Source organism: Anarhichas minor, unplaced genomic scaffold (genome assembly GCF_050575085.1).
Source record: "Anarhichas minor isolate MPS153535 unplaced genomic scaffold, ASM5057508v1 ptg000027l, whole genome shotgun sequence".
Lineage (NCBI taxonomy): Eukaryota > Metazoa > Chordata > Actinopteri > Perciformes > Anarhichadidae > Anarhichas > Anarhichas minor.
The window spans coordinates 18,200,942-18,214,354 of NW_027466473.1; the positions used below are offsets into that span (position 1 = coordinate 18,200,942).

Below are 13,413 nucleotides of genomic sequence, written 5' to 3' on the forward strand. Positions count from 1 at the left end.
CACAACATGCATGCTGATTTGTGCAAATATAAAAACAAATTGGAAGTGTGAATGGAACCTGATGATTCAATGTGAATTAAATTTTTCTCAAATTCTCTCTGAATTTGATCTAATTACAGTACTTAGTTACTTTGACACTTTCTGGCCCACCAAAATATGTGTATTAATTGAAATACGATATCTACAGCCTGTCAAACAAAGTGGAGCCTCTCTCTACAAATTCAACAAATGTAAACATGCAGATGTAGCAGAGTACATATATGTTTATGGCTATGGTTTCAAGATGATATGTCTGGCTATGTGTGTGTGTGTTCATACCGGTGTGGATCTGCCGATGAGCCTCCAGGGATTCCTGCGTTTGGAACTGGGCACCACACTGGTCACAAACTATGGCCTTCTCACCAGCTGCACAAAAACAAGAAACAAGAGCGTGGAGGGTTATTACACATTCACAAACATGCAGCACATTTGGAAAAGCTGTATGAAAAGGAGAGAAAATAGGGCATCTTAAAGTTGAAGACAAAAATTCATTTCATGAAAAAATGAACTTGAAACTCTAGTTTAAGCTAAAGAATGCAACCATAACACACTCTGCAGGGTACCCATACTCCAATATGTCTTGTTTTGAACACAACTTTTAAGACATGAAGTGAACTGAAAGGAAGTGTTTGGACTTGGGGACCTTTAGATAGAGTAGCTACAACAAAATCAGGAGTGACTCTTCAACAGAGAAAAAAATAAAATCAATAATAAAAAGCAAAATGTTGTAATTTTCTACGCAATAACCTCACTCCCATCACTTGTTCCAGGTTTAAATTACATCTACAGTATGTACAGTATATTGACATCATGTTTTGCTGTCTGTATTATCTGAAGGCATAGGCTTTCATTGTGTGATCCTCTTTCACCTTTTAATATTAGATACATATTTTCCAGCATTTAATTGATTAATAGGCATATTGTAATGTACAACTTAGCCTACATTTAGCTTCATACTTTGATGAGTCAAACAATCTGCCATCAGATTGGTAAGAATCAGCTCCAAATATAAGAATATGTATGTATGAATATGTAAATAGTGGCAGGAGGTGTCATCTCTTGCCACTATTTGCTCAATGTAGGCTAATTTGCCAAAAAGTAATAGAACTAATCAGATCTTTTATTTTGACAGGTCATGCGACACACAGAGCAAGAATGCACATTATTCTCTAGCTCTACTCTTTTGCAAGTTTAATGTCTCTAACCTCCAAATCTATGGATATTTAAAACAAACACCCTTCATGCCAATATATACTTTAGACCCAAACGAACATGATTAGTGTGTGCACAAATTGTGTCGGCTTAATATGCAAGGATAATATGTTCCTGCTTTTGATTCAACGCCTTAAAAGTTATTGTTTAGTTTTGCCTCACACTTTTGTTGCACCACACTCTGTGTGTAGCCCTTGCGCTACTGTATGATCTGGATTGACATGTTCACCTTTATGAATGTGCACAACCTTGTACAACAACAAAAGGAGAGACAGGAGTCTGGTATGCACAAATACAGTACAGGGTTCTGCTGAAGGACACATCAGATCAGGCCCAGGCAAACGACTTTTTATGGCTTGGCAACAAGCACTGTACATGCCATACACATCACACATCAAATAGACACGCGCACACACACACACACACACTTAACATCTGGATATTGTGTGTGTTCAAAACATGGGTGGATGTGTGCGGGTGTGCGCGTCTGTTTCCAGTGCAAGCACAGAGCGATCTCTCCCGACCAGACCTTGATTTGTTCTTGGCACGTCCTCCTGGGTTACGACACCTCCAGAGAGAGAACGAGAACACAATGAAAACAGGAAGCCAATTCTTAGATGACAGGGAAAAAAAAGTCAGGGAGAGATGGCTTGTTTGGTTTTGCAACCGCAGTGACATTAGGGAACGGCCTGTACTGTAATAAGCCCTACCAAAAGGAGAAATGACCCAGACCGTACATGACAGAGTGTGCCTGCCAGTAGAGCTCTTATGCAACAAGTTATGCAAAAGATGGTAGGCTGCACAAGTGAGCGTGACTAGATCATAAGTCACTGCAATGCAACCTTTAAAACCAGCACACCTTAGATTCGTCTGTGATATCACACGATTTATTTCCATTTAACAGCTTTAGACTCAATAGAACTGAGCTGGTGAGCAATGTCCTTTTTAATTGGCTGCATATTCAAGAGGCATAATTTGTAGTGTGAGCGTATGGCGTGCCAGTGTCAAATGCACAGATGAGCATATGGCGGAATTAGCTGGCAAAAGCAGCCACTTAACCTTTGGAGAACAAGACATGTAGTGGAGATGTAGACAGAACCCCCCAACACACCCACTGATGTCCCTAATTTGCATTAATCACATAGCCCCTCTGTTGCTTCTTTAACTCCCTGATTCATCATTGTTGGATAAACTGTAATTATCATTTCTTTTTTTTTACATGCTGCTGTTGCTCTGCTAAACTGCATGGGACTCCTTCCATCATATTGATTTGAGCTCATTGATTGCCCTTGCACGGGCAATTTTATGACTATTCAAGTGCAATCCACTCCATCATGTGGTACTCATAGACTGTTAGTGCTCAATACACATTCATGTTTTTACTTCAGATATGCTTTTTTTTTTTTTTTTTTAAGCCCATATTGGGTTTTTAGCTCATTAATTCCTGTCATCTATGAAAATCAATCTGCAATTACTTGAAACTTGAAAATAAGCAGTCAGAAGTAAGTTTCATGTCAAGCAAGTTTCTAATGACTATTTCCCTTCCTTTATTGCCACCACTGAGGTGCCCCTGAGCAAGGTACTTAACCCAGCTGCCCCAGGTGGGCTCCTCAGTGGCCAACAGATCAGACTGTGATTGTACTGGGCTGCTTCCAGGTGTGAATGTTCCTGGAAAAGAGCATTTATGCTCAGAAGATCTACTCTGGTTAAAACAAATACAACAAATGGACACCAATGGCTGCCTGGAAGGTAAGGAACAACACATTCACAACTATGGTTTGCACTATTGTAAAATATATGTGATTTGTAGTAAAGCAGCTGATGCCTGATACAAGTGATGCCTCACAGACAGTGGTGCAACACCATAACCAGTCTTCTGGGGGGGCCAAGGCGCGTGTGCTATAAGGGCCAGGGCTAGGATTTTAGTGCAGGGCATGCCCCTGCTTGTGGCACAAGGACATAAATTGTCAGGAAATGTCTGCATGGTGCCTTGCTTCAAGGAGAATGGAGTTGTGTGGGGTCACCGTGGGGCAAATGGGGGAGGAACCCAGGGTACACACAGCCAGGCAGCCACCCAGCCAGATGCCCGTCACTCTAGTTAGCCAACTAAGTGCTAACAGGGGGCCCTCCGCTTGGTAACAGCCGCCATCAGCCATTTTCACTGCCAAATTAAAGTGATAAATCTTGAGGCCCCTTTGATCGCAGGAGGGTGAACTTGTTAGTTAGGAGACACGGGGTAACCAGGACAGGGGACACACACACTAGACATCAGCTGTAACTCTTGTCTCACGTGTGTTTTAATAATCCCTGAACATTTAAACTGCAGTCTACTCAGGGGCCCACACAAAATGACACTGTAGAATCTAGAGGCACTTTATTTCAACATTGAAATAAACCTGATCTTTAATTTGATTCAGTGAAATTTTCCTTTGCAAAAAACAAAGATTAAATATCGGCACATCAGGAACCACAGGTATGAATGAAGGCTCAAAAGATAAAGTGAAGTAAAAAAAACTGAACAATCACAAAAAAAAAGACCAAATAGCAACAAGGAATCTCCAAATGGTAGTCTACTCTGTTAGTGGGGAGTCCTGTGTCACATTGCCACAGATTGAGCCCTAAACTGACATAATAAAAGTTGCACAACCCATGCTGAGTTAGTGTGTGTGTGTGTGTGTGTGTGTGTGTGTGTGTGTGTGTGTGTGTGTGGGGGGAGGTGGGGATGGGGTGGTGATCAGGTGCCACATGCCACTGAAGCCGCTTCCCTTTTCGCTTCCCTCTCTGAAATATTGCACAACTGTTGTTGCAGCGCAGGGTGGCTCAGTTATTTCATAAAGGGCTGTAAACGAGAACAAGGCTCCCTGCCAATCAAGTAAACTTCCTGCAAAGCCTTGCAGCAAAGAGCAATATAACCGCCCCGTAGATACTGTAAACATGATCTGTCTTCATTCACATGGTACCACATTGTTAACTTCTTAAAAGCACCAACCCCTCAGTTTGTTGTGCTGATTTTTAAAGTTGGATTAGTTAGTGCTGCTGTTTGACTGTAGCTGTAAGTGTATGCCAAGTAGTAAAAGCTTCACATCCGGTGGCTTTGCTTCCTGAAAGGGCAACTTGTACAATTTTACATCAACATTTTTTTTTTAGGTATTACAGTAGTGTTGTTCTTCTTTTAAGTGGGCTTAGTTTTCTGCTGAAGTAAACATAGCAAGCAGGCCCTGCCAAGTATATGGAAATGAGCTTTTCAAGTTATCAGAGTCTAAAATCACAAGTAACGCAGCCAAGAAAACAATGGCTTGAGTCAGCCTGCTGCAACGATGTAACATGTGTCCCCATCCCATGCTAAAACAACGTCACAAGGCTATCATTAACATTTTTGTTCGACTTGTAAATCTCTTTGTTACTCTGTGCTCTATAAATAAAACCGGTGACTACTGTTGGGACTAGTTGACTCTAGGTACTCGCACCACTTCCTTGGCATTAAGCAAGAGTGTTTCACTTAAAGTTAGCTTCCCTTAACACAGGCAACATTTCACCACGTAGACGTGATGAGGTTTGTGGATTAGCCCACTGAGCGGGCCTCACGGGAAAGTGATGGCGCATTCCCTGGCCTGTAATTTCCCCTGACATACTAAGTGCTCGTTCTCCCATTTCCCTAAATAATGTGGTGTGCAATGGTGCATTGTCCTATTTGCTGTTACACTCATTGCATGTGTGCATGGAATCTGAATGTGAAAATGCAAACCATCGTCAGCGTTGTAACGCAGAGACGGGGACCAGGGGTAAAAAGTAACCACAGTGCCCATTTGGGGGTTTGAGGGTGTGATAAGTGCGTTTGGGTGCAACAACACCCACAGTATCACCACTCACATCACCCAGCTCGGCTATGTGATCTCATAATGACGCCATTCAGAAGCTCTCCTCGTTCAAAAGAACATGTCAGACAGAGAAAAGCCCTGTTTGTTTGGGGTGATAGTCCTGCTCTTCTGTGCCTCCTGCGGAAGACTAAATATTTTTTTTTGTGACAGTGTGCTCACACTCACAGACTTGACACTTGTTGTTCCAACCTACTTTCTTTCTCAGGTAGAGCATCTATGCTAAGTTCGCAACAGATGTCCCCCCTTGGGGAGTGCAGTCTAAACAGAATCTTTTATCAAAGACAATCGCAGAATTAAACATGAGAGTTAGAGAGCCTGTCTTTGCTCAAAGCGACACACAAAAAGTAGGCCACCATGTTGATAGGAGGCATTTCATCCTGCACAGGAGATAAAGAAAAACTTCTGTTTCCTCTTTAACCACTGCTGGTCATTTTATAGTCTGATGATGCTGTCAATCTTCCCATTAAATGATCTTGTTTTGCCAGCTAAACATGCATTATCAGCAAAGTCATGCAAATACCTTCTGTTTACTGCAAAATAGTCATCAAAATCAGTTGTCAAATGGTCTCACATGCCCAGTTGCATGAGATGGCATGACACTATTTAGCATCCATTACACACTAAAAACAAAAGCCTAAGAGCTTCCACATTGAGGAAAGGTTCAACAACAGAGCTCCACTGTTCCAAGAGAATAAGCCTGCTGTAATACATGAAATGCTGAATTCAACATGGTCAACAGCTCTGGTGCGTACGAAATAAAATGCCAACTGTCTTTATTTCTTTACTGTAGTCCACCCTAGGGAATTTACCTTTACTTTCTTATAATAAAATGCATCATCACCATTTGGTGACAATCAGCTGATCTGGTCAGAATGTTGGGGATCAACCAAGATGCTAAGTTTACTCTCTTGTGGACTGAAGCTTGATCATAAACTGTCACAGTGGCTGCAACACGCTGACAACAAAATAAGTTTGCTAAAGATCATTTATATATTTTGAACGAGTTTTGTATTTAGCATAAAAAGGCTTGAAATGTATCGAGCTTAAGGAATGCAAAGTTTTACTGAGGATCTGTGATGAGAATTTGGGCAAAGTGTCCACCCAAGAGTTAAGTCGAACGTTAAAAAACAAGTCGTGGATGACTGAAATTCTGATTGCATGGGCGGATGGAAAGGTTAACTTGACGTGAGAAAGCTTCAGTTCAGTTTGTTTTCCACTCCAATTCCTGTGCAGCCTCGGTTCTAGCAGGGCAGGACACAGTTTACTGTATTGCCAGATATTTCTGGAGGAAGTGGCTGAACGACCTGTTCTCAGGAGTCAGGGAGGCTAAATGGGAAATTAAATTACAGGGTATCTGTCGATGGCCGACCAATATCACACTCAGTGGTTTTTAAGAGTGTAAACAGGGCAGGAGAGAGAGAGGCAGACAGACAGATTAGGGAGAGAGAACGTACGTGTGTGTGTGTGACGGAGGGAGGGAGGCAGACAAGCACAGTCACCAACAAAAACATAGCCTGGCTGTTCACTGAGCCTACATAAATGGCTTACGTAAGACAGTACTCAGTACCAAAAAACTGCAAAAAATCCATAAACACAGACAGACACGCATCCCCCCCCCCCCCCTCCTACTCCTCCTCCCGAGCACATTCACACACATGTGGGTTTCACTACATCTACGAGGACTTCTATTCATTCTCATAACCATGAAAAATAACTTCCACTGTCACCACCACACTCATGTAAAGATTGATCTTTACCCTAAAACGTTAAGCAATGGGCAAAATGACATTAAAAGCATGAAAAATATTTATATTCCCAGCATCTAAAACTCAATCTGGTTCATATACAAATAGCAAAACAAGTACACACACATTCGCAGAAACACACACAGACGCAGTATGCTGTCAGAACAATGAGTACAGACACCACGCGCTCTCTCTCTCTCTCTCTTCTCTCTCATTCCACTCTCCTTCCCTCCCTTCCTCGCTCTACCTTCAGGGTTATAACGAGTGGTGCTGTACAGTTTTATTTACACCAGCCCCTTATCAGTGGTACAGCAGCACAGAGACTGCCAGTTGGAGAGGAGAGGCCACGGTACTGCCTGTACCCTGTAGTGGAGTAGGTGTGTACCGCCATGCTCCCAGCACGTTTTTATCAAGGCTCAGAGAAGACTGGGTCTGCGCCAGGCTGCTTCACAGAATAATAAAACACACACACACACACACACACACACACACACACACAGGTTGAGTTTGCAATAAGTCACCACAACTACAGGCACATTATTACACAAGTCTTGCAGCACAATCAAGAGGGTTTCCATTTAGGGATGTAATGGGGTAAATCCACCTTCAGTCATTTAACCACCTTTTTATATGCAGGAATCGAGTTTTTAGCAAATGCATTTTTAGCTGACATAAATCTTAATGTGTACCAGGAAGCATGTGACAGATGGCAACATGCAGGAGGTGGCTTGGATCAACATATGACGCGATCACGACAGAATTATCATAATATATCTTGGAAAATATAGATTTCTTAATATAACACAGGGAAAATTAGCCATCTAAAGAAAGTGTCTCCGAAATTTTAATGTTGCCGCAGTAAGACAATTTACACAATGTTTAAATATCTGTTGATATACATGAAAATAAAGCAGCAAAGAATAATTAATCTGAAAAGTTTACCATGGACAACTGCTTTTTGGTTGTAGCCAAATGCAATTATCCAACTTTTATTGGGTAAATATCAACTGTATGTAATTACAATATGTCAGATTTGATCATTTTCTGCAAAACTGAAGTGATATTAAACTAGTCGTTATCCTGAAAGCAATAGGTCCACCAGGAATGTTAACATCTAGGCGTCTAGAGGTTTAGGCTATTGCTACAAGCAATAGCGAACCCTAACCTACCACTACAACGCAACAGATACGGCCTCATTTTAATCTATGCAGTTCACTGTGTAGCGCTTCATATTGACCATTTAACCCCAATATATGTGCTGAAATAATTGTACCTGTGTATACCTATGCGCGTGCAAAAGCGGATAAACTTGTGTGTGCATGAACGTGCGGTGCACCCGAGTGTCCCCGTTTGCCGGATTCAAAATACGGTTATACATACTACCAACATAAGAAGACACGTTTGTAGTCAGTGCTTGGTTCAGTTTGTCATGCACGAAGCAATAGTTTACATACACACTTACATGCAATTGTCATACTTAGGAGTGTAAATCAAGAGAGGAACAATTTGTAATCGGTATGAGAAACAAGAGACTGAAGCTGTTGTTGATCACTTGAGGCCCACTGACCTGTTAAGAGTAGCGAGGAGTCTGCAGTCAATGATAAACAGTTAACAAAACATGTTGATGTTTTCAAAAAGTGGGAAGAATGAGCACAATACATATAAGGCTGATGCATCCAGTTGTATGTTAGATGCCGTGGACAGATAAACAGATGCACATATGCACAAACACACACGACTGAATACATAATCTCCTGGCGGAGATAACAAAGTAGCTGAATAGGATTTGTTAAACGGTTTTTTTTTCTTAAAGATGGCCACCATGTGAGTAACATAACTGATTTAGCCTTGGTTGATCTAAGCGCTACAGATGTTAATAGAAATGGATGGGAACGGAGGAGGCAGCAGCATTTTACAAGAAAAAGAACCTCACAGGACAATTACAACCAAAGTGTACTATAGGCAGACAAAAAGTAGCTGCACATGAAACACAGATAATGTATTATGTAGATGATATTGCCGTATCTATAAAACACGCGCTGGTTCTAACAAATGTCGGTCAGACACAGACTCACAACAAGCAGAAATGACTTCATGGTGTGAGCATGCACAGCGCCGTAGATAAGAGGACATAATCTTGCCGTTCTGTGAGGGAGGGGGGGGGGATAGACAAGCCATCAAAAGCACAGGAACATGTTTGCTCCCGATGATATTGTTATCGACGGAGAGGAAAAAGAAATCAAAGAGAAGTGAGAGAGCACGCGGAAGAGGGAGAAAAATGAGGAAACAGATGAAGACAGAGAATATTCAGGTCGCATTTGACAGCTTTACGGTCTGTTGCGCCGAATGGGATGTCTGGGGACGTGGCAAAGCAGACAAATATTGACTTGCAGAGCATTCTCACACACACAGAGAGAGAGAGAGAGAGAGAGAGAGAGAGAGAGAGAGAGAGAGAGAGAGAGAGAGAGAGAGAGAGAGAGAGAGAGAAACACACAATACACTTCCACATGAAGCCTCTAAATTTAGCCCCCCCCCACTTCAAAATGGATGAGCTCACATTGCAACATCAGTCACTCTTGTTTTTTTGCCCAGCTCAACCTCTTAATCCATTTTGCCTGCAAACCAATTTGTTTGTCCAGTAGGTCACGGACAGTTTCCTGACCTGACTGTTCCCTGTTCTTTTGAACTGTTTATTTCTCCCTCTCCTTTGCCTTACTTTCTCTGAACGACAAAGCCATTTCCAGAGCTTCTGCCCCCTGGGAGATCGAGGGCATCTTAGTCCACACATCCAAATAATCCTCCTCCTCCTCCTCCTCCTCCTCCTCCTCCTCCTCCTCCTCCTCCTCCTCCTCCTCCTCCTCCTCCTCCTCCTCCTCCTCCTCCTCCTCCTCCTCCTCCTCCTCCTCCTCCTCCTCCTCCTCCTCCTCCTCCTCCTCCTCCTCCTCCTCCTCCTCCTCCTCCTCCTCCTCCTCCTCCTCCTCCTCCTCCTCCTCCTCCTCCTCCTCCTCCTCCTCCTCCTCCTCCTCCTCCTCCTCCTCCTCCTCCTCCTCCTCCTCCTCCTCTACCTCTCTCTCTCCTGTCCTCCTTACTTTCAAAGTGGCTTGACGTCAGAGAAACCTGGTTTTAAGTGTACACTGACACGAATGGACACAAACACACATGCATCATTTAAAACCATTTCGTTGGCTTCCTAACCCGCCATAACTTCTTGTTTTTTAAGATAAGTACAATCAGATTACTGAAATGGGGCATTAGGTATCATGAGGCTTTGGAGACAACTGGTGAAATAAAGACAAATGTTTATCAGAGACCTTATCGTGATGTGACTTTAAAAAAAATAGGTCCAGTTTAATGTCTGCTGGAGTAATGGATGGATTGCCATGACAGTTTTTGCAGATATTAATCGTCCCCAGAGGATAAATACTAATAAATTTGGTCCCTTAACTTTCCCTCTAGTGACTCCATAAGGTTGACATTTTTGGTTTTGAGGTAAATGTCTTGAATCTCTTCGATCGATTAAGATATTTGCCAAATATATTCATGTTTTACAGAGGATAAATTGTAATAATTGATGATTCAATGACTTTCATCTAGTACCATCATCAGGTCATTATAAGTTTAATTTGGCCATCTTTTCAACCAAAAACATTGTACTGACTGCAGAGAAACCAGGTCATGGGGACACTATCCAGTTTTAAAGGAAAAGTGTATTGTTGACCGATGGCTTTTGTTTGCGATTCTCCATGGTCAGTGACATGAAACCGTCAAGCAGTCGCCTCCCTTTGTCTGTAAAATGAAAACGGTAAATACAATGCTATCATAACTACTAGGAATGACGGCGATATAAAGAAAATGAGGTTGTAAAACACAACCATATATGCCCTGCCTAGCTGTCCAGTAACAGCAATTACCCTGCCGTTGCCAGACGCTCACCAAGTGTTTCAAAACTCCCCCACCCTGTCCAAACCCTGGCCTCCCCTCCTCCCTGGTTGCCCCTAGAGGTGAAAGGTGCCATGTGTTTTCAGCTTTGCTTTCACCCCCCCTCCCCGTTTTCAAAAAGAGATGAGAAAATGAGGCTTTGACATGTATCCGTGTGCTCCTGCAGGCCACAGACTCAAGGATATCTTCAGGGCCTTTGCTGGATGTGTGTATTTGTGTGCGCATGTGGGTATATGGATGTGTGTGAAGAAGTGCAAGGAAGGAAACAAGAGCTGGATGCATAGAGGAACCACCCGGGGCTCTCCTGGTGTGAAGAGGCAGGAAGTAAGTTAGGCTGCTCTAAAATGCCAAAGTGGACCATTTCTCACAAGCCTCGGGGCCTAGTATTAATAGATCCTGGTTAGACAGGGGTGGGTGGGCTTCTGGTGAAATATACATCGACATGCGTGACCTGCTGCAGTTTGAGTCTACCAAAGTCTATTAAAAAAGGCCTCGATCAGATTAAGCTAAACTTTAGATTAACCTGATTTTCAGTCTAGATAAATAAATAAATGAATCTAAATAAATTAAATGAGTGCTTGGGAATGCAGTGTGCAAGTTGTAGCTTTGAAGATCCAGAAATAATCTAAAGTGACAATGGGAAAATGCACACAGTACTCCAGTTTACCAACCAAAGCTTGTGATGCAACACTTAACAGTATGAACTACTCAGAAGGAATTCAAGCTGGCAATGACAGTGCAGGGAGCGTTTGGTAGCCAAAATATGAGTTACTTTTAAAACATGAGATGGACTGCTAGTGAAATGTAAACAGTAAGACGATGTGGTTGTGCAAGTTGAGTTTTTTTCTACAACCAAAGAGCTTTAATTGTTTGAATGCAGTGGCTTTGCACTTTCAAAAGTTGTCTGACAAGGAACTGTGACAGTTACAACACATCCTCCAACCTAAATAGAAAAATCTGCAACTCATTGCAGACAGCGATGGCATGACAGGACTGTACATGCAAACATATTAGGCTGCATCTGGGCTACCTTTGGGTGTTCAGTAAACAATTAAAGAGTGCTCCACCTATTTAGCATTGCAACTCTATAACCTTTTCCACTAAAGATTGATAGTTTAGGAAAAAAAACATCACAATTTATGTAGTAGAAACAAAGTGTATTTTTTATATTTTTTACCCGTTAGTTCGGTTGGCAATTTGGCTAACTTAGCCTCAAGCAGAGATAGAGCTCTGATTAAGTGACATCACTTGAGTCAGCGTTAGCAGTTTATCAGATTTTGTGCAGCTCCCTCTTGAGCCACAAAAGGGTTTATGCAACTTTTCCCAAATAAACTTTCCAGGACTTCTAAAGAGCCTTTGATGTATAAATTCAGTGGAGTTCCCCTTCAGTGCACACATTTTGATTTCACTTTTGAGTATAAGTTATCATGCAGCAATTATGAATGACATCAGTTACCATACCTGTTATCAGCATTGAACCTGGAGGTCAGAGTGCTCTAAACGACCTGCCATTCAGTCCGAGATCAATCTATTGAGCAACTAGTAATACAGTGGGGCAGTAAGTTAATATGTAATCTGCTCACAGAAGAGCAACCACAAGAATGACAAACATGATATGAGAGTGCATTCTGCGTCTGACTGACAACAGCATTTTCAGATAACGCTGTTAAGAACAAGTCAAGTGAGGTCACAGTGTTTTCAACAGTATTATCTCCAAAGTGTGGTGGTAAAAGCTGCTGCAACATCTTTCAAACCCTGACATTTGTATCCTGTTTTATTTTAATTCTTCTTGGGGAGCTCATATCTAAGCTTTGTTTGTTTCTTCATCAGCTAGGGAATGTTCCCGTTTCTACCGACTAAAAAAAAACAGCTCCTTTACTCACAAGTAGTTTTCCAAAACAATTTGACACGAAACAGAACCCTCTTGAAACACACCCCTCAAATAATCACACAGCAGTTCTGGATCCGTACTGCAATGCACACTGTGTTGACGAAGTGTTAGCAGTAAACACATTTTTAAGAAATGCTTGGAAAAGATTGATATTTGCAGAGCGTAGCATGCTCTGCATAATAATAATATGAATAAAGCCCTGCTAGTGGCACCTTAAGGGAGCAATGTTCATTCCAACAGAACAAACATTAGTGAACAATTTTACTATTCAAGCATTAGAGGTAAGACCAAGGAGCCACCACATTCAAGAGGGTTTATCATCTTGAGAACATGAATGTGCCCAGTAAATTACATACGAAATGTGCCTGATAACTTTTGAGATACCTCATCATGAACTCATATAATCCAAAAGATCCTCTAAATTTAACAATACAGGTCATTTGTCATGGTTTTCCAATACGAACCATGAAAAGTTTCTGATCTGGTGTCCCTATCGTCAGATGACAACAAAATAGGTGGTTTGGTTGTGCCTTTCACAAACCGCATATAATTCATGTGAGAGTTTTCTTATACATCACATCTGTGGTTAAGGATCGGTTAAGTTTAGGCAGCTTAAACTACTTGGTTTAGTCCAGGAAAAGACTGTGGTCGTGTTTTAAATAAACCAACGTTGACTTGTGGTAGGAAAACAGACTGGAAGACACCCAAC

At 41.9% G+C, this 13,413-nt stretch overlaps 1 protein-coding gene across 2 annotated transcripts in view; it reads right to left on the minus strand.

Moving 5' to 3' along the window:
- The window catches only part of zbtb16a (zinc finger and BTB domain containing 16a), a 132,078-nt gene that overhangs the window by 48,273 nt on the left and 70,392 nt on the right, over positions 1-13,413 (minus strand). Inside the window, exon 3 of one of the 2 annotated variants that reach the window (XM_076102396.1) lies at positions 319-405. The exons of the other annotated variant lie outside the window; for it this stretch is intronic. Coding sequence (XP_075958511.1) covers positions 319-405 — 87 coding nt within the window. The remainder of the gene's footprint in view (positions 1-318; positions 406-13,413) is intronic. 2 annotated transcript variants of the gene reach the window in all.